The 21,582-nt window shown below is 42.6% G+C and overlaps 2 protein-coding genes and 1 non-coding gene across 3 annotated transcripts; all 3 read left to right on the top strand.

Annotated features, from left to right (window-relative positions):
- The first annotated feature begins 152 nt into the window (after positions 1–152).
- Positions 153–14,280, top strand: LOC110984127 (uncharacterized). The gene is made up of 7 exons (XM_022243958.2): positions 153–746; positions 5,481–5,624; positions 8,422–8,514; positions 8,678–8,866; positions 10,357–10,500; positions 11,924–12,016; positions 13,058–14,280. Exons 1-7 carry the CDS (start codon positions 635–637, stop codon positions 13,393–13,395), a joined length of 1,113 nt encoding a protein of 370 aa, XP_022099650.2. The 5' UTR covers positions 153–634; the 3' UTR covers positions 13,396–14,280.
- On the top strand, positions 11,291–11,363 carry Trnar-acg (transfer RNA arginine (anticodon ACG)). The gene has a single exon. It is a non-coding gene; the product is annotated as a tRNA-Arg (tRNA).
- A 310-nt stretch (positions 14,281–14,590) lies between the features above and the next one.
- On the top strand, positions 14,591–21,363 carry LOC110984143 (activated RNA polymerase II transcriptional coactivator p15-like). The gene is made up of 4 exons (XM_022243977.2): positions 14,591–14,825; positions 17,678–17,782; positions 18,641–18,749; positions 20,149–21,363. Exons 1-4 carry the CDS (start codon positions 14,760–14,762, stop codon positions 20,229–20,231), a joined length of 363 nt encoding a protein of 120 aa, XP_022099669.1. The 5' UTR covers positions 14,591–14,759; the 3' UTR covers positions 20,232–21,363.
- Positions 21,364–21,582: the final 219 nt, after the last annotated feature.

Raw genomic sequence — 21,582 nt, forward strand, 5'->3', positions numbered from 1 at the left:
AAAAACAAGGATGCCGGGACCACAACATAAGAACAAGGATGTCGGGACCGTGACTAAGGCTTTTGATAGTTTTTTTCACACAAGCTTATTGAATAAGCCCAAAGCCGCATTCGCTTTGAGTTGCCCCCCCCACCAAAAGCTGGATAAGCCACTCCTTGTGAAACGGTATATGATACATGTAGATACATCTGTGTCAAACCCACCAACCTCGTTCCCATGGGTACGATCTTGCCGCGCCATGTAGGTTCCCACCATGCCTTGCGTGATCAGGGAACGCGTACGCAGCCCATGGAGTCGAGGATCCCCCCGTCCCCGAAACAGATTTTATGTGACTGATCAAACTGCTAGAGTTCAACACCATGTAACAATGATAAGGGAGAAAATGAAAGAAAGGTTTTTTCCATAGCGAAACATAATAGCCACCATTTTACTTCCTTGTCCAACGTGATTTCCGCACATAACGAAACTAGGTTGAGGTACATAGGAGGCCCCGACACGCCCCCTGCCATCTCGTGCGACGTCAGATGTCTTTATAAAAGGCAGGCGCGCCGCGTTCTCGGTATCAGACACCACGAACTTAACACCGACTTCGCAAACGCTTCTTTGAGCCCCAGAAAACTCCTGACTGTCGACGATGATCGGCCCCGTGGTCTTGTTTCTGGCCGCAGCCGTGGCCGCCTTTCGAGGCGCAGCTGATGCCGCTCCGCCTGATCCAAGCATGTCCGTTGTGCGCATGCTGCAAGCGAGTAAGTAGTTGCTTGTAATTCTTGAGGAGATCGCTAACTTGTTCCAATATTCATCTGTTGTACACATTCCTCAAGTCCTCCTGAAATTAAATGCGGTTTTAATAATATTGTTAACCGTATGATCGCATAATAAAGGAAGGAAAAAGTTATGATTTTTTAAATAAAGATTATTTGACTATGCTGTGGTTGATTAGATGAAGACATTTCCTCGTTTTTTAAATAATAAATACATGTTGTTACTGTTGTTATTGCTGTCAATGTTTGCGAACAAAAATCACGACTCGTATTTCCAGTCGCAAACATTGCCGAGATTTTTTTCCAGCAAGCCAGGTAGGAAGAGAAGTTGATCGGCTCAGAGACACAGCAATTACTTTTTGATGTTGTGCCAGCCTAACTGTCCAGCTGAATAACGACTTGAGATCAAGCTGAAAAATCTAGGTTATTGCGCGTGCGCGTGAACACTTCATTGCTGCTTGTAGCTTGATGGAAAAAAATCGAGGCAATTTTTGCGACCGGAGATAAAAGGAGTCGTGAATTTGGTCGTGAATATTGAGGGAAATATTCGCGACTGAAGAGCTAGTCGCAAATATTGACGTCAATATTGACGATTATCGACGTCCCTCCAGGGCCACAATAAATTTGCATTCGATAAATTAATTCAGTTTGTAGATATATTTGTGACTTCATAATATACGAAGCCCTCATAAAGTACCTTTCCATTATATATGTACGTTTTTGGGTGCGTTGCGTACACGATGCGTTCATGAGTTGCACTTTCACGGACACAAAAATCGACTCCTTTAACCCAACACACCTCTGTGTTGCGTTCGGCTGTCAGAAACGCCCCGGGAGCAATTTTGACGGATGCGTTTGGCGCAAGTGCTGACGCGCATATGGAAAGGTTCCTTAATGCGTATTGGTTTGGTTGTTTGGTACGGGCGAAGATTGATCAACAGGTAGGCCTACCTTTATAAAAGACAAGCTTCTCACGTCACTCATTCGGGATTGAACGCTCTCCAATTGTGGTCTGACGTTGCCTTACGCACCGAGAGGGAAAATGTTCTCGTGCTTCGTGCTACCGAACAGAAAAGCCATTCTGTTGACTGCTCTCTAAACTTTCGCTGTTAGTGGCTGCATTATGTCCAACTATTTAGCTTGTATCTGTATCTGTGCAGATACTTTAAATTTAACGAAGGTTCTCGTTATGTTAACATGTACATTGCCTGTTTTGCTATCAACGACCATCTCAGTTTTCTAATTGCTGCAAAAAAAGAAGTAGGCCTCTGTACCCCCACCAACCCAAACCACCTCATTCTTCGATATTCAAATGAGGGTTTGAATTGATTGTTTTATAACCTCCCCTCATCCCGGTTTGGAAACCTGCTGAAACGGGGAGGAAAAGATCGATTGGAAATTGGGGATATGACTAAAATGTAATTCAGTGACCAACCAGCAGCCATTACTGCGGCTGCTCAACGCTCGTGGACAGGTGGTACGCGCGCGTTACATTCCTCTTCGACCAATAGGGTGTCGTGAATTTACCACGTGCATGCGCCTGTTAGCCATCTGAAAGCAATAAAAATGTCCTAGAAAGTCAAAATTGAGCAGAGAAAATATTGAGGTATTCTCTTAGCAAACGCAGACTCATAGGGTTTGTGTTCAGGCCGTCGAGTGGCGTCCGTATATTGAATTCTTTCCAAATGCTGTCATATCATAGCCGGTAGTTACAGTTATTTACCCACAAGGCTTTGCGACGACTGTACCTCTCTCACAAAGTTCTGTATAAGGAGCATGTCCATTAGCAAACCCAAGTGCCCCGGAAAAGCGCGTGGAACGAGCTCCAGGTCTCGATCTCGACTGCAGTGCACCGAAATTTGGAACATAATTATTTTCATTACCCCAGAAAAAATGTTGTTTTGCAACTTTGTGACCATGAAGCAACACCACACCACAGAAAAAAGAAAACACTGAATGGCTAATAATGCAGATTGAATCATGTTTTATCCTTTAACAAGTAAAAACGTATAGGCCTGGGTGGTGTTTACGATCACAGGCGTCACAAGAAGTTTTTCCGAAGGAAAAGGACAAAGCACTCATCAAGACTATTAAAACGGCAAAAACTCTTGACCAATTCCATGGTATTGTCAAACAAATTGGTGATTTTGTTTTTTCTTTTTTTCCCTGCCATCTCTTTTAGTCAATGTGTATTCAACTCCTGTTTTTTCCGGGTTCCGGGTTCCCACGACACATAAATAACTATATCCTTGAGGACTTTTTGCAATGTAATGCAGCACCACTGTCATACGGCTGCAGAGATATTAACTGTGTCACGACCTCGTCATGCAAAGACCTTTTCCCTGTTCCGTCAAACAAAACACATCCAAAATTGTAAACCACCGAACTTTAACCCGCATTAGAACGGCAGCACGATGCAGCGAGTTGTGGCAAAGTGCACGTATACTGTCACGATGCTCTTGACCTGAGCGGCCAGAGAACGGAAACCACCAGGTATAGGTTGCCGTTTCATTCTTAGAAAGAAGTTGCAGAGAAGGAAACGCACACGATGTCTTCCTTGTTTCGATATTGCACAAAACAAAACAAAAACAAGACCATGGAATTTGAGTGGTCCAACCTCGCACCAGCACTTTTCGAATCTGCTACTAGATCCCAGGCGACAGCTTGGTGAATCGGTGTCCAGTCGCACGGATTGCTAGTTTCTGAACCCTGGGTCGAAAGTCACCTTTGACTAACTAAGCTCTGGTGCGATAGCGGTTGCGGAAACCGGTGACCAAATCATGAGGTGCTTACTGTGTTACCCTTGTTCTGCTGCACTAGATTTGAAACGGTTATCTACAACTAGTAGTGCGTCCAGCAAGGGAGAGAGAGAGGAAGTAACTTGCCTTCCCAAGGAGAGAGGGAGACATTTATTTATTTTTATTTATTTATTTATTTATTTTTTTGGTGCAGCGCTAACACTTGCAAACCAGGACAATACCACCAACTTTAGGGTTTGTGGATATTTTTACGTATAAAAAACATGACAATTAGTTTTGAAAAGCCAAACATGCATACCCCTTCCAAACCCGGATACGCCACTTTCTACAGCTGTTTGAGTCGATTCAAGGGAAGTCGTCAAGTGGAAATCGTTGAAATGACCGCCAGTTTAGAAACCGAAATTGAAATAGGGGAGGCACCCGAAAGGGAATTTTAAGGCCTTCGAATCGTGTTTCTTGCCCATTTCTCATTGTCTTTCATCACGTGGTGTCGAGAGCCTGCGAACATGCACATTGCAATTTGACTCCTTGCCAACATCTGTCTGACATTGGAGCCGAGACTGTAAACAAACACCGCCAAAATTTAAAAATCCTTTATGAATTATGAACTTGGCACGGTCTCTTCGGAACCAGGAAGTATAACCGATTTTTCTCAACCGTATTACGATAAGTTCATCTGTATACATGTACTGCCAAAGTAGAACGCTGATGAATTAAACGAGCCATTATGTTAAAGGTTATTTTGTAACTTTCGTAAGGCAAGGTCGACAACAAAGTTACAAGTGGGCACCCAGTCCAGAACATTTGCATTGTACGAACTAATTTCGGCTTGCTAGTTGAGTTTTCTGGTGTTTACTGAGAACATTAACGGCCGAAACGAATTCTATCCTGCTGCTGAGAAAATGATTACAAAATGTGCCCTCTCGAGCTAAAACATTTCATGTTTTGTGCTCCACGTTTTGGTTCCTGATTGTCTCAATAGGAGACTCTAAGACACATGGTGGCGGCAGACAAATCGGTCCCTTTCTGCTTTTGTGCCACAGATATATAAACGCGTAGACCACCAGTCTTGCGCGTATAACTGTGATTTTAAAAGTGTGGGCAAGCAGTGTTGGCAGCGCGTTCGGTGCGAATTGCACGTGACGCACTTAGATTGCATTATTTGTTTACATGTGCTCTAAAAATACGTTCCTTTTTTTTACCCTTTGGTACTGCTATCTCTTCTATTCAAATATTGCAACTGCATTGTTTCAAATCTGCATGGGCCAGATTAAGTAAACAGAGGATTTTATTTCGCAATCAAAAAATGGGTTCATAGAATTTCGTGGCTGGAATTCTTCAATTGTGCGTAAATTCCTTATACCGATGGGTGAATTTGCCTACGCTTTTTGATTTAGGCGGGTGCTGTCTCGGCTACGGGACCCTGCCTCTGTTTCGAATAGGAGCTGCCAGTCTATGGGTTATGTCTGTGCGTTGTGCGCGTGCTCAGAACTTCCGCGCATGCCCAGAATTCCACGCACATGCCCGTAGCAACCAAAAGGACCAAAGTCTCTTATTAGTTCAATATTTTCTTAAATTTTCGATTGGGATATTTTAATAGCGAAACTCGAAAGATAACAGTAAAGAGCCTTCAGCAGAAATATCACTCTGGTCAAAAGACACATGGCTATGGAATATACAGAAATTGAACATTAATATACATTAATTGAACACTTTAATAACACTAAAAGAAGACTCATTAAAACAGTCAACTACAAGTTTCCTACCACTCAGCACGTACCTTGCGGGGGGAAAAAATCAAAACCTTCCCTATATAGCTGCCACTTTTGTCCGTTTCGTTTAAATAATTTGGCTGTTTTCCCTTCCAACCTAGAAAAAGGTTTTATTTCTAGCAGTGGTGATGATGTAAGTTACACACGCAATACCTCGCTGGTTTTATTCGCTCGATGTCTATTCACAGACGAAGTCCGAGTCGACGAGGTAGCGTGGACGGGCCTGTCAGATGGCCAATCTCTGTATGGCGGGTCTCCCTGCTCGTGCCAAGGCAAGGAATGCGGGTGCTGTCAGTCCGTCAAGATAGCGGCGCTGGGAATCAATTCAAAAGGTGAGTTTTTCTGCGTGAAGGAGTGCATGATGTGCTTTTTTCCCTACAAACTTTGAAAATGTACCGTACCTTTTTGTTTCATTTAAGCTGAGGTTTGAGATTTTCTGTTATTTTAGGTGGCACTGTACTTTTTATGCCAATGTCAATTTTTTTTCTCCGGGTAAGTCATTTATTTCTCTTTCTTCAGTTCACATTCACAAAACACAAGATACACTAGATTTGTTCTGAACATTATTAAAACTAGATATGGAAAGTAATCACAGAAGTTAGTGTCGCGGTAACCTCACTCTTGGAAAAGTCTAGAGTATAAGTCCACTTTGAACTAAATCTTCGATTTTCACTGTTTACAGTATATAAATGTTTTCCACAGAGATAGTACAGCTTAACCTCCTTTTTAAAAGCTAAGATAGAGGGGAGCCTATTGTTCATCTTCTCTTTAAAGATATGGAATCTAGCACATAGAAGTATTAAATTAAGACATTCTAAAGTAACATTAACATTACCAAATAGCACAGTCTGATTGTCCACGTGCACACTTATGCATGTTTTCTCCTTAATCCACAGAACTAGAGAGGACCAGAAGTTTCCTTAATTAAGTACAGCTACAGAAAAGATGAATTAGGCATTCTTCCTTAGTTTTACAAAAAGTACAAGTGTTGGAATCAGCTTTGTTGATTTTGAAAAGAAATGAATTTGTACTCAGTATTCTATGAATTAGACGAAACTGAAACCATCTTAATTTTGTGTCAGTTGTGCATGAGAAAGGAACCTTGAAAATTAAGGACCATTGACTTAAATTGTAGTCAATGTGTAGCTTGTTATTCCACTTTCCTACGTCTTTCCTTACTACCTTCTTTGAAGAAATAAATGTCTGGAAAAGTTTCTTAGAACCTCTCTTCTCCCGTAAAAGAACTTCAAAATTAAAAGGAACGAAGGGGCGGTTCACATTCCTGTTCTCCGTTTCAAGTATATCTTGAAAGGTACACTTAACAGCTTTGACAACAGCAGCGTATTCAATAAAGTTTGCACGAATGTTAAAATTGTTTTTGAAAGAATTAAGTGGTAAAAATCTTCCATTGTCATCTAGAAGATCAATAATATAAAGAATACCGGCCGACGCCCAGTGTCTATAATAAATGCATCTGTTACCAACTTTAACAAGATCGTTGAACCAAAGACTACTTTTTAAAACATCTTTGTGGGTCATGGGTTTAGGACAAGAGGAGTTCAATACATTGATGTTCATATACAGTTGTTAGTAGTGAACCAATGAAAAGAACCCCCTTCGAGAACCGTCGAACTATAGGTATCAAGTATAGCATGGGCCAAAAGTGACCAGGCTGAGCCTTCTGAAACTAAAAGCCTACGGAGCCAAGTATTTTTTAGAGCATCGATGTAAGCACTGGTATCTATCATTTTCAGGCCACCCACGCTGTAGCCTTGAACCATCTGGTTTCTAGTAACACGATCTTTTCCCTTCCAAATGAAAATGACATAATCGACATAAGAGATTTAACTACAGTCACGCGGCCAAGAACCGTCAAATTCCGTTTCGATCACTGAGCAATGTTATTCCTCAGCGATAACAACACTCTGTTATAATTAAGCGAGGCTATTGAGCACAGATCTGTTGAAAAATAAATGCCGAGCACTTTAAAAGTATCCTGGGGCTTGATCCAGTTAACCATGAGGTCCTTACACAATTTTGCACTGGAATCTTTCATTGATCCAAACCAAACAGCATTGGTTTTATCTACATTAACTCTCAATCCAGAAATATTTGCGAAACGGTCAAGAACATTGAAAGCACCGTAGATAGATCTTTCAGTTCCATCGAGAAACAATACTGTACATTAGCATACTGAGATACCAAGAATTCAGAACCGTCCACCTCAATACCTTTCACATTATGATCATTACATAACATCACAGAGAGTACTTCGGAGCATAAAAGAAATAAAAATGGGCTCAAACCGTCGCCTTGTCTACAACTTCTCCTTATATCAAAAGATTCTGACACAAAACCATTAACCAAAACAGAAGAGGTCGCTTGGTCATAGAACACGTGAATCCTTTTCTAATGGAGGGACCGAAATTAAAGTTGTCGAGAACATTAGATAAAAAGTCATGAGAAACTGAATCAAACACCAATGTCAATTTCTATATTCATGACGAATACTGTGATGTTATTGAAATGAGACAACCTTGAAAACATTCCATGGATTTGGGTTAAAAAAAATGCTGACATTTCTGATATTTGGTGCTCTAAATTGTCCCTTTTTTGATGATTGATTGTCGGGTAAATTTCAAAAGCCATGGAACAAACTTTTTCCGGAATAGTTTCCACTGCGCAAACAGAAAACCTAAAACCAGGCCTGTTCTCTCGGACACAAACAGCGCCATCTGTTGTCTGCAAAAGCAGGGCAAACCCATAATAGTACTTTGAATTGTTTTCATACATTGAAGAAGAATTTCAAATTGTTCCAAAACTGTTTAAAAAAAACTTGCAGAAATGTTACAGTGCAATACAAAGTGTGAAGCGATCGTTGAGAATACCAGATATCTTGACAAGAGACTTTCCTTGAATAGCAATCAGTTGGTTTGGGGGGTGGATTACAAAATTCTTGAAGCGATGCCGCCAACCTGCATAATTAGCAATAACTTGATTGGTAGCCTATTGTGTTTTTACGCACAGCATGTAAAGGGCAAAATGCTAAATGCTGAGTTAGTTGTACTATCCTTAGTTAATTTTGTATTCAAGCGACGTTAGCGGGCTCTATTTTTCCATTTATTACAGCCTGTGCAAATGTGACATTCTTGTCTGAGCAAATCGGTGCCAAATTGTCATTATCCATCGATGGAAAAGTCATCTTCGACCAAACAGTGTCAGGTAGGAATAGTAACGAAGTAGTAAATAAGTCTTCTTACGTGTATAAGAATTGGAATCGATTTTTGAATGATCGACCACAAGTTGGATCATTCTGAGGTCAAGTTGAGGTTATCTGGGAATGCTGGATATTTGATTTTCGCCTTTGCTTATTTTTCTGATACAGTTAAGAACCCCAAACCTATCTGCAAGAATTTCAAGGGAAGATTTCAGGTTTGTGGCGAGCTGTACAAGTTATCCGTGTCTCCAGAAGAGTTCGAAGCCTGCACCCGCCTGCAGGCCAAGGCTTACGGCCGAGTCATAGCCACGGTGGACCTGGGCTGCTTCAAGATCCCCTTAAAGGAAGACGAGCTAGGTCAGAGTTCAAGTGTAGAAATTGTGACGTAATAAACATAATTATACGCTCCTCAAACATTAAGCTCTCGGACCTAAGCGGACAGGTATGCTATTCTCATACTTGTCAAGGTAATGAGATTATTATTTTAAGCTCATTTGGTACAAAACTCATTCCAAAATGGCTCCACTGTCTGGATCAGACCTTGACTAGACGAACATACCCATAGATACAAAATCCTTCAACTGATACCAAAGCGAGTCAACAGTCACGAGATTACAAGTGTTTTACACAGGGTGCAGTGAATCGCATGAACAACAGATGCAAGTTAATGGAGAAAGTTGCAGTCCTCTTTATCCTCTTGCGTAACATAACTCTATGGTAATTGGCGAGAACTTGCGATAAACGAAACCGTGGACCGTCCCAGGAAGCCCCGCCCACTGTGAGGTGGGCACGCAACACGTGCTCTTCTCACTACACTTTCCAGCCGCGCGCATCATACGCACGTGCACACATGTCAAACTTTTGTGTACGTATGTTGGACATTAATCACGGCTGTGATTGGTCAGAACATAGCAGCTAGGGCGGGGCTGAATGGATAGGCCTTTTTGCCCGTCAAGAGTTCGACCAGATTGAGAGGAAGATAGTTATTTAAGCCGGATGATCTGAATGTCAGCAGATGGAAAACTCAACCTGAAACAAAATAACCTCAAGGTATCCAGTTGGTCCAGAACGATCGAGCCAATGCTACGCTCTGAAAAGCCTTGTCATTCACTCGCTAATTGAACAATTGTTTTGTTTTCCCGTCCCGTTTGAGTCCCGTTTGCAAAATCATTATGCTCTGTGACGAGGCAAATGTGAAGCGATAGCTGTTTTAAAATGTTTTTGTGACTTATTGCTTTTGTCACCTGTTTTCACTGTCCCCGTTTGGCATTCCCGTCCGATTTTATTATCACGACAATTGCCAGGGCTAAATGTAACCCAAGGGAGGGTGAAAACTGTAAGTACACAACAGTTTAGGTTGTTTCAACCCAATTTGGGTGATGGAAATTAATTTTCTAGTTTGTTTTAACAATGGCTAATATCCACTCATTTTGTGGGTGAAAAATGAAACAGAAAGTAATTCTCCTCCCATATTTGGTTAGTTGCATTTTCACCCTTCCTTTGGTTAAAATTTAACCGAGGTAATGTTTCAGAGTAATTACGCTCTCGATTACGCACAATGATTTGGTTCAGAGCATGTTACATGCCATTTATCATTATCATTATTAACAACCAAGGTGTAGGCAACCAAGTTGTAGGAACTATTTTATTTTCGATAAATGTATCTAGATTCTACTGTTATTTGTTGCAAACACATATGGCACATGTTAAAAAGGCAGAAAATCTTATTTTTCCCAACAATGCCCCCCTTCCGTCATCAGGAAAAATTGTAACATGAAACACCCAGCCAAGCAGTTCGACGAAGGAATTTTTTTTTCAAGATGGCCATTTGTTTCTGTTGGTTTTAGCTCTTGTGGAATCCACAGATACCGTGGACGAGTGGCTGGACCTGTCCCCGAGTGTGAGCGCGAACGGCCCCTGCTCCTGCTCTCACGATCAGTGCCAGTGCTGCCAACGAATCAAAATAAAGGCGATAAAGATCAACAACAACAGTGAGTTCAACATCGGAAAGAATCTGTTTGTTGGCCTGTCCGTCTGTCTGTCGGTCAGTCGGTCTGTCTGCCACTCTGCCTGTCTGTCAGGGTGTCGGTCTGTCTGTCGTTCTGTTGGGCCGTCTGTCGGCCTGCCTGTCGTTCTTCAGTATAGTGTCGGGCTGTCAGTCCCTCTGTGTTTTCTTCGTTTCTATTTTTTTTTTGGGGGGGGGTGTTTGGCCATGAGAGTAGATGTTCGTGGATATCACAGTCATGGGACTCGAGTTACCAGCATGGCCGAATGCAGATAACAACACAGAGGAGCCGTATATTGGAAGAGAACACTCAAGCGTGGATATCTGAGTGGTTCTATATTTGTCCCTTGATGCTTTCATCATGTGTTTTTGGTCCCCCAAAAAAGATGAGAGAGAATTAATGTAACGTACTTGTCTTTAGATGTTTGTTTAGTCTCATTGAAAGTGTACTTTTTTTAGTATTTACAATTTGCTATGCTCTTCCCAACAAGTGAGGGCGCTATTGCATGAGGTCATTTCCGGAAGAATTGAATGTTGCCGGTTCTGTTCAAAATAAAAAGAAACTTTGCTCAGTGGCCTCTTTTTAGGCCTACATGAACTGAAACAATGCCCAATGTAGCCATCGACGAATGCCAATGAAAATAACATTTAGGCTTAAAATAGCTACACATCCAACTGGTACATTTTATGTTCTTACTATACCATGTTCCTGGTTGTTCCTGTGGGTCACAGAAATGTTTTTGGTTACGGCTTGCTAAAAGTTGTTATTGATGACTGGCCCTGTGGCCCAACGGATAAGGCATCTGACTACGGATCAGGGGATTCCAGGTTCGAATCCTGGCAGGGTCGAACTTTTTTCCCAAGAATTTAGTAAAATCTAATTTTCAATACATAAACAAAAGGCAGGAATTTCAACGAGCCTGGTAGTCTCCTTTTTCTTTACTTACCACGCCATTAAAGCTATGAAATTAGATTAAAGCAGAACTCGGCCTGCGTCGTTTCAATTAACATCCATCCCATCGCATCCTTAAAGGCGGCGGCCTGGTATTTACTATACGAGTTAGTACGGTGGCTCATGATTGACCCCCAGTCTCCGATGCTAGCTGTTAACGCTGTGCCCATGTCCTGGGCTTCTAAAAGTGGCTGGCAAAACACGTGCAGATGCATATAAGATGCCTTCAGCCTTATTACATTTAGTGCATTCGATTAGCTTGCACCAGTTACACGGGTGACTTCGTCCCGACCGTCTCATTTGTTTGGCACAGCAAACACGACCATCCTCAGGTCAGAGCTGCCCCAATGCAAGCTAATTGAATGCATCCGTTGTAATCTGAAAGGGGGATCATCGGTATACGATTTAATTTCACAAGCTGTTTCCTTGTTTCTCCCTTTTTATTTGCCATATGCAGTCTGCATCAAGGTTCAGTTCTTGTCCTCCAACATCGGCGTCTCCCTGTCCCTCACGGTTGACGGGAAAACCGTTTTCACGAAGACTTTGTCGCGTAAGTACAAACAATTTAGGGTTGCATTCGAATCTGTTGCTTTCAGCTATAGGCCTGACGTCTTCGCTTCCCGCGAAATACTCAGAGACTCGCTGACAATTGACCTGACCGTAGCTCTGGAGGCTACAAAACTTCAATTGTATGGCAAGGTAGGGGTGGAAGCCACACCCCAATAAACTGCTATCTTGAAGCCGTACTGAAAACTGAAAAAAAATACGACTCATCCCAAGTGCGCCCTCTTGAAAGGGCTCGTATGCAACGCTCTCAAAGTCGGCCCTTTGTTCTGATTCAGCAACCTCTCAAAGGAAGCTTAAAATAAAATTACGCAAAACGCGAAATGGATGAACTCTTTGAAGAAATGAGGTAATAGCTGCCTTGGCGTTCCTCTTACAGTGTACAAATTTTTTTTTTGGTATATGTCTTCAGTGGCACAACGGGGTGACGTGCATGCGGGGCACCCTGCGGTCAGACAGTTTTTCAAGGGGCGCTGAAAATAGATTATGTTGGGCTTGTAAATATGCACATAACTAACTCACCCATTCTTGTCATTTGATCGGTGGAACACACATCATGTGACAATGATTCATTGGTTCCAATCTCAACGAAGCTCATTAAGTTCCATTCGCCCATGTTGAATGTGATTAAATCCAACGGTTACGTTTGAGCAGTCGACCCTCCCTAATGTTGAGCAGCAAACCGACCCAGACCAAAAGCTGGAGAGAAGGTTGTGAGTAGATTCGTGTCACTTGACGAGCACATACGGTAATGACGGCGATAAGAGTGCAAACATTCGCGTCAAAATAGTGCATTGATTGAAAGGACGTAATAGATTCAGCAGGTTCAGATCTTTATATAGATGAACGGACTTCAAATTGGCGAAATGGGAAGGATATTAATCGTTTTGTAAACTCTAGAGTTTTCCATTCCACTTGGGTTCGCCGCGAAAATGGAGGAATCCAGATTTTGCGTACCAATAATAATTCTGCCATTTCAATCCGACTACTACATACTATTGGACGTGCCATCTTCTTTTACTTGCAGTGAAAAACCCTCCCCCAATCTGCGAGCCGCTGGGAGTCGGCAAGGTGTGCATTTCCCTCTACGACCTGTCTCTCACCAAGGACGCCCTCAGCGGCTGCGGCCGCCTGCAGGCCAAGTTACTCGGGAAAACGGTGGCGACGGTCAAGCTGGGCTGCTTCAAGATCCCGTTGCACCTGGCCCTGTACGGCCGCGCCCCCGAGGTGGAGGGCATTCTGCACATGGGCGACCTGGCCGAGGCCCTGGCAGGGCCGGTGATGGGCGGGGAGCTGACCGCTGACAACTTCCCGCTGACTATCGCGCTGGAGCCCTACCTTACCGCAGACGACGGGGAGAACTAGAGACAGCGAACCAAGCTCGAAGATCGGGACTGACCCCCATACCGTTTGCTCCACTAATAACCCGTAGAGGCTATGTTTATTGTTACTAAAAAGAAGACTGGCGTGTTTATCCAGGAAAGCCAGTTAAAGAATAGGCCTACGTATTGATGACGTCACAAGCTTATGTTAATATTACAGTTTTTTATGGTGCCAGTGGAGTCACGGTCCACTAAGCACCATAAGAGAGCAGATTGGAAAAAATTGCGGCGTCATCAGTATGGAGGTGTCTATTAACCTATTGCTGTTCAATCATTTCAACGCTGTTTGTGAAAATACAATTTTTGTTTAATTACATGATGCACAAAACGGACGCAGAGCGCGGAAAAATCTGAGTCAAACAAAACTCAATGTGTAAAAATTTAACAGGGGTGTTCTAAAAGGTGTGGCCAAATAAAAGGATACGCTCCATTAGCTTACACGGGGCAACCCTGACCGGGGTGGCTGTGTGAAACCACGAGGACGGTGGGCACGAGGTTAAACCCGAGTCAACTCGCCAGGAATCTACACGTAATTGAACGCACCCTTAGTGCGCAAAAGACTGGTCCACCTAGCCCCGCCCACTGAACACGAGGGCAATTAGAAACATTAATAATTATACTTCTCTCTAAACCTTATTTGAACTTTAATATTGATCATTGTGTTGGGAAATTCATTCTTTGGTTTCACAAGATTAAGAATGTACACAGAACCCAGGGCAGGGTTTCGTTAATGGAAAGAATCTTTAAGAATAGGTGTTGAAGATCCAGTGCATTGATGCATAGTTGTCTGCTAGACTCGTCAAATCATTTTTCATAAAGAAGATAGCTTGAAGCTGGCGCTTATAATAAAAAATGCTTTTAAAAACGACTGGTCTGTTGTCATTGTTATTCATTTATTTGCGTTGCTGACTGGGGGAAAATAACTTTAGATTTGCAGAAGGGGCTGTTTTATTCAGGGAGAAATGAAATTTCAGATAAATAACTGTACTGGATTCTTAGGTTGAAAATACTTATTGTTTTTGTGCTCTCTGGAACTTTCGCAAGAGGACGTACGATCATTATGCGATGTTTCTGGCTCTAGGGTAACGTCTTTTCGAGGCCTCCGTTGATACTATTAGTCTGGCACCTTTAATGGTTGTGTTTTACGTCCATATTACGTGTGCTCTTTAGGGGAGGCGACTGTCCTGCGGTCCAATGAAAAAACCTGTGTCGCATTCATGCGGCAGAACTTCCGATACAAAGCGGGAATGTCATTTTGTGTGGAGAAATTATGCTGATAAATACACCATAGTCTAGAGCAAAGCAACAAATTATACGGACTAGGCTGAATAATCTGGCTTTTCTACAATGCCACGGTACAAATCCAAGGAAACTTTGTCTTCTAGTGACTCTGGAAGTGATGAGGAATACCAGGTGAGGGAAACTTTAATTTTATTACATTGTAATTTGTATTATTTTAAACAGAAATAATTAGGCCTACTATCACCTGACTTCATGTAGGCCTCGGCCTATCCAGTTGACCTACATGTAGGCCTAGGCCGGTCCATGAAACTTGCTCCGCTCCATAAGCCTTATAGCTAATACCGAAAAGTTGATTTTGCACAACTGTGGAAAGGCATTGCAGGGCAGGTCGAAAAGGAATGGGCCGGGGCAGAGTATCAGAAAAAATGCTACTCCATAGACATGTGCACAAACCCACTGCTACTCGCCGCTACACGGGGCTAGGGCAGGTCGAAAAGGAAGAGGCCGGGGCAGAGTGATGAGGACACCAGTGGTAGGAGCTTTCGTTAAAGTGCATGCGTACACCTGGGTAGCAGTAGCATTGCTGCACGGCACAAGGCTGAGGTCCGTTTGCCACATATCGTGCATCAAATGCCCAACAGGTGCCGTAAATGCATAATTCGTATTGTCACTGTATTGATAAGTAATGTAATGAGTTGCTTGCGCACCATGCTAGTGTACAACATGCCCACGGCACGTGTATGGAGCATGGCATAGTGGACTAGGGGCCTACATGTGCATGTAATGACGTATGGGCATGTTTTCTCGAACAGTGTACTACATTGCATGGGTGCGAGTGCATACATTCAAATACTCATTTCACTGGTTATTCCCCGTACATGCACACATTTCACTGATTCCCTGTTCGTCTGTCACACAAGCACAGACACTCAAGGTGAGAGGAACCAGTTTTGTATGATACAAGTTCCGTACAACCTACACTGTACATGTGGGCCTATACCAGAGCACCTGTCGGGTGCCTTGAAATCCAATGCATGAAGCACTGCCTTTGTTGGTAGGCCTCATTTTCAAAATGGTGACACCCACTGTCAGCATGTCAATACCGCTGGCCGGGTTTATCAAGGCGCCATACATCGGAAAACATACGGTTCTGGAAAGCTTTAGGGTGATCGTTTGAAAGTCCAAACTCTGAGTCTGAGGAATATGACAGTGTAAGTAAAATTGTCAAGTCATTCTCACTTCAGAAGATATTGGATTCCCAGTTTGTGACAATCCTGCAGTTTGGATTTCAGGCATTTAAGACATGCCTTGAAGTAGGGCTGCGATGGCAATCAGAAAAGAGACGGATTTCAAAAGAGAGCCATCCACAGCCCTACGTGTGGGGCTAGGGCGGACCCTATCGTCTGACCATATCTAAACCTTAAAAGAAGCGAATGGTAGGGTCCTAGTTATTCCAACTAGGCTAAGATATGGCATTTATGGATTGAAAGTCTTGGAAAGAATGTTCATTCATCCTGCCTTCACTTCAGTAGTTACGTGTGAAGTCTATGGGGAGTTGATAATTTGTTAACAAAATTTGAATGTATTTAGTCACAAAGTTGTGTCTTTTCAGCATTTCTGCAATGACTGACTATTGAGATGATATATGAATGGTGAGCATTAAACATAGTGGAGGCAGGATGCAACATTCTTTCCACACAGTTTCCAGTTCTTTACAACATGTACAAGTTGCATTTTCAATTGTGAATTATCATTCCAGAGCCACGGATCACAATAAAATTGAAATATAGTGTACATGTATCTTGAAATCCAACTTGGGATTTGATAAAAAAAAAAAAACCTAGCATGAAAATGAAGGGATAATTTTGGAACTTTTGGGTGTAGAAAAAATTTAACTTGCAATCCACTGATCTGACAGAGGGATCAAATTGCAATGAACACACACACTTGATCCAAAGGGGAGAATTGCTCCATTTGGTTCAGTGCCAGCCGTGTGAAAAAAAATGATGTGCAACTGTACGATGGCAAAATATATACTTGTTTTTTATCTGTCATGTCTTTGAATACATGCGCCTTAATGGAGACTGACCATGCTGTGACTCTGCTGTTGATGTAAACCCACCAACATCAACACCAGAGTGACTAGACCCTAACAGGTTGGGTTTATGGCCAATATTTTGTGAAATAACCACCCGCAGGTGAAAAAATTATTTTGGGCCAAAAAAGGTGATAGCGGTGTGGAATAATGCGATACATTTAACATCCGTTGAGATACATGCAGCCCTATATCAGCCAAATTTTAAAAAATGGAGCTGCTAATACAATTTATGACAGTGGTTGAGATGTGTTTGCACAGCAGTTATTTGCAGGTTTTTTGTGCTTTCTGTCATCTAAACATTTGCACTCCTTGCCAGGGAGTGATATTTTCCTTACTGTTACCAACTACTCACTCCCACAGAAGGGCTGACACCAGTGCTGAACTGGGCCTACGTGTACCTCTGGCCGGGCACCGGTGTCACCTGCTGCGACATTGTTGGTTATTTGTGCGGTCCAGCTTTCACACATTGGTCTGTGCCCTGCAGATTGATTGCCGGTCTCAAAAGCACACACACCTTCCCAGCGCTCGTGAGGGATAAAGTGTATTAAAATGAGCATACTCCTTGGAGACCTTGCCAAGTCACTCTATCACGGTTCCCCCTGACAGGATCTCCTTCCTTGTCCTTAGTGAAGGGATGGGCCTTCATGGACGGAGGAGAGATGAATATTTCTCTCTTCCCTTTCTAGTACAGTGCAGTTCACCATCTGGTGTATTACATACTGCGATGGTTGCATGCATATACACACATACATGTATATTTACAGTAGGGTGAGGTGATTCATGGGCAGGTGATCATGGTGATAAAGTGCAGTTAAAAACAACTCCGGTTCACTTAGCAGGGCCGGACCCCCTGCACATCCTGCCTGAAACCAGCAAGTGATTTGGGTCTTAGTTCTTAAGAAAGCTGCATTTCTTGACTTCACAGCCCAAGAAGAAGAAAATGAAGGAGAAGCACGTTGAAGAGCCCAAAGAGAAATCCCCAAAGAAGAAGAAGAAGATGGGAGACGGACCGGAGGACCACATGTACCCGGTGAGTGTACCCCCGTGGCAGCAGCACTGACGGGGTTCGGCGTTGGGCTGTGGCGATTATTCAGATATTCCTAGATGTTCGATCCATTGTTGAATACTTGGAAGTCGCAGAGATGGAAGGCAAAGAAAGTACCACTACACCCAGAATCCCCCTGCAAAATCCGTGACCAAAATGTCGAAGATTTGATGTACATGTACTTCCCCTCAAAATTAATGCAGGTTACCTAAAACCTCAGTATGCACGTGTAGGTGTAATAGGAATGATGTAATACTAATAGGAAAGAGTTTGGGAAAGAGTGGCCCTCAATGAGTCATAAAGAAAATGGACAGTAATCATGTCTACATGTAGGAGATGTGGTTGTTTGTTTCCTATTAATACAGACCTTCTTGAATCCTCCAAAATCCTCCTTGCATAAGTGAAAGATTTCAAAGGATTGAGGCTGCGCAGCAAAGATACGTGGCCGATTTCGAAGGATGCCTTGTGCCAAAGCCTTGGGCCAGACTTTGTGGCGTAAACACTCGGCTGCACATAAATTTACGCCTGGATGATACTTAAAATCATCCAGACTGCTCCAGGAGATCAGTTGCACTGCTTCAACATATTGACAAGAATTGATGGAGGACGGGCAAGAAAGAGGGGAGGATTTTAGAGGGTTAAGACTGTATCCGGTCCTGCAACATCTCCCAACAGCCCCCTGACTGACGTTACATACTTGCACAGTGTCCTTGTAGTGAGGGTTAAATTTTCAGATTCACCTGTCTTCAATGATTCGCTACTCAATCCACGCCTTGCCCCGCATTAATTTCAACACTTTTTGAACCCTTAATCTTTGGATTTTTGTGTGTGACCCTGTGACAGCTTTCCAGACAGAGGTTTGTCAGTGTCAGGGAGTTTCGGGGCAAGGTGCTGATTGACATTAGAGAGTACTACACGGACAACTCGGGCGAGCTAAAACCCGGGAAAAAAGGTAATTGTTTCTTTTTCTTTTTCCTCTTGGGATAAGATTTTTTTTTTCTGAAAAATTGAGCTTGGAAAGTTGTTTGATTTGTAGTTTGTTTACATTGTGTAGTTCGGCTGAGGTCAAAGGGGTATAGAGCAGAACCATGTATAGAGAGAGTTAAGTGTCGCCATTCTTGGAACCAAACTGGCAGGTGTCTGCATCGGTGCACATTGACAATTGGTATACAATTGCCATATGCTCTACTGTGCATGTACACATAATGAGCAGCCATTTTGTGTCCAAAATCTGAATCTGGCCCTACTCTGTTTATGTACAGCTCTGAAATGGGGTACATGTAGGATTGGGCGCGAACCTCAGTCCAACCGCTGGTTGGGTGCTCCTTGCTAATGCACATGCCCAGTACGGTTTCCCTCAAAAGACAGCAGTCGAACCCCTTTTTTCGGAATCCCTCTACCACACGTGTCTTGCAGTGGGTCGCATCTCTTGTTGCTCTTCACAGTCTCTGCAACGTGCCACAGTTTCATTTCAGGGTCATTCTATGAATATGGGGTCCGACGTGTGACAATTATTCCGTCCCTGTTACACCTGACATGCATACTTTGACAAGGGATATATCACTGAAATTGATTTCAAATTACTGCATTAGTTTGGCAGGTGGTTTGCAGTACTTATTCAACTTTAAATTAAACAATCATTAAAGTAAAATCATACACCAGATGTAACAGGGATGGGGAAAAAAATCGACCCCAGATTTATAGAATGACCCTTCAACGGTTTGCTCCGTGCTTAACTAAAAAAAAAAAACGGCTATTAATAACCAGCAACCATCTTGCAGGGGCTGGTTCCAAACAGTTGACTTCTTTGTTTTGGGCGAGGATGGTCGAAATATAATTAACTGTAATCGTGGCTACAACTTGCCCGTGGGTGCAAGTGGTATTGGTGGGGGGGGGGTTGTATTAACCTTGGCTTTTTCTACAGCTTTATATTTTGGCTTGTGTCTGGTGAATTTGGTCCCTTACATGTACACGTACGTTGTAGGATGACATCCTCCAGCTAATGGGAGGTCAAAGTTTGGGCACTTCAGTTTGATATATTTCAACAGTGCAAGTCTGTGGTCATACCGTAAACCTACATGTAGTTTAAAACTACAGGTGGAAAAAAAGGCAACTGACTCATTTTTAAAATCTGAGCATTTCTAAAACGCTAATATAAGCTATGGAGCAAAACATAAATTATAGCACTACATTTTGTTACAGCGCCCTCTTTAAGGTTTTCGTATTAAACTTGCCCCTAGTCAGTTCGGCAGATTCGTCCCTTAAAATTTTGAATCAAAATGTTCCATTTTCCGTCATCTTTTTTTGTTTCTTTTCTTTTTCCCTTCCTTTCCGTTCTGTTTTGTTCCTAGGCATCAGCTTAACCGTTGAGCAGTGGGAAAAACTCAAAGATAGTGTGGACGAAGTCAGCAACAGTGTCCGGGAACTTAGTTAGGGTCGGGGCCAGGTCACGTTTTTATGCAAATTTGGAGCTAAGTTTGTAACGTTAAGAAGCTGTCGTCCGTGCGCCGTAAATACTGTTTGTGTTGTACTTTGCATTGTCCTTAAGGGTAACAACTCTTTTTATTGGTTACCAAAAGGATGGGACACTTTCAAGAACAGTAAGGGTCATCCATCTATGGTGCTGTAACAATTAAAAATCCTTTCAGAAAAACCAAATACAAAATTCCAATTATCTACAGTAAATTTGTAAGATGTGGTATTTACGTTTGGGAGAATAATAGACGTATGTAAAGTGAGGTTTCTTGTTAGGCCGAAACATTGACACAGAAATTTTATCTTATTTAAACTTATACCTCGACGTGATAAAAAAACAAACATTTATACACTTCAAAATGACGTTGTAGGTACAGATAAAATGGAAAATGTCTGTTGCCGTTAACCCCGACTGCATCTCCTCTCCAAAAAGGCGGTGCTTCCACGAGCAATTTAATGAGGAATCAACTTGGAAGTGATTTTCCTTGGTTCCTGAAGATTGCTTAAACCCACCGGATGTGTGAGCCGTGCTATTAAATGTCAAATTCGGTCAAGAGGGAAATGATTTTGCACTCTGCTTTATAGCCGAAACATGACGCCTAATTTCGAGAATTACCCATGTAGCTATAACCACTAAAAACTATTGCAGAGATTGTGATGTGCAGTTTCGTGTGAAGTCACAACCGCAGGTCACGCTTTTCAGGCCCAAACGGAACCTTTGGCGATATCCAATGCGGGTATGCAATGCAACGTTTGCTTGAATACTTGAAGATCGGTTTGTTGGGCTTGACGTGACCCTGCTTCCCATTCGTCCATTGTGTCGATTTAAAGTCGCGCCTTGATGTCCTTTTAAAAGCTTGCCAAAAAGTATCTTAAGTGAAATGCTACGGACGAAACTGGAAGAGGATTGGATGTACAGTGTTACGTTTATGTCGTTACGAAAATTTTGTCGTATACTCTAGTCTGCCGTTGACTTCATGAAACGTCACCAACAATGACTTAGAAATGTTGATTTAAAGTTTTCGTAAGAGTTCGTTACAATTGCGTACGTGATACACATTAAAATAGTGGTACTCGTTAAGCACTCGAAATTGGACTGAATTCCTTTTCATTGCGTTCAATACGGTTAACGAGCAAGACGGTACAAGCCGCGCAGCGCGCCACTCAGGCAGGATAACCGAACTGGAATGGATTGAAATGTGTGTGTCAGTGCGTCATTCCTCAATGTAACGGCTTCTTTTCAGTTGTGTTTTTATTTCAATGGTTAATACAGAGCTTATGAGTTCTAATGCATGCACTGCGGTTATATG

Source organism: Acanthaster planci, linkage group LG05, assembly GCF_054643075.1.
Source record: "Acanthaster planci isolate LZ-2023a linkage group LG05, COTS_SCS, whole genome shotgun sequence".
NCBI classification, from domain to species: domain Eukaryota; kingdom Metazoa; phylum Echinodermata; class Asteroidea; order Valvatida; family Acanthasteridae; genus Acanthaster; species Acanthaster planci.

What these genes read in the sequence shown, in the direction of transcription:
- LOC110984127 (XM_022243958.2), top strand. Translation starts at nt 635, where the DNA reads ATGATCGGCCCCGTGGTCTTGTTTCTGGCCGCAGCCGTGGCCGCCTTT. An exon ending in TGTGCGCATGCTGCAAGCGA is followed by an intron (nt 747 to 5,480) that starts GTAAGTAGTTGC and finishes GTCTATTCACAG; the next exon opens with ACGAAGTCCGAGTCGACGAG. An exon ending in CTTAAAGGAAGACGAGCTAG is followed by an intron (nt 8,867 to 10,356) that starts GTCAGAGTTCAA and finishes TGTTGGTTTTAG; the next exon opens with CTCTTGTGGAATCCACAGAT.
- LOC110984143 (XM_022243977.2), top strand. Translation starts at nt 14,760, where the DNA reads ATGCCACGGTACAAATCCAAGGAAACTTTGTCTTCTAGTGACTCTGGA. An exon ending in GAAGTGATGAGGAATACCAG is followed by an intron (nt 14,826 to 17,677) that starts GTGAGGGAAACT and finishes TTGACTTCACAG; the next exon opens with CCCAAGAAGAAGAAAATGAA. An exon ending in CGGAGGACCACATGTACCCG is followed by an intron (nt 17,783 to 18,640) that starts GTGAGTGTACCC and finishes ACCCTGTGACAG; the next exon opens with CTTTCCAGACAGAGGTTTGT.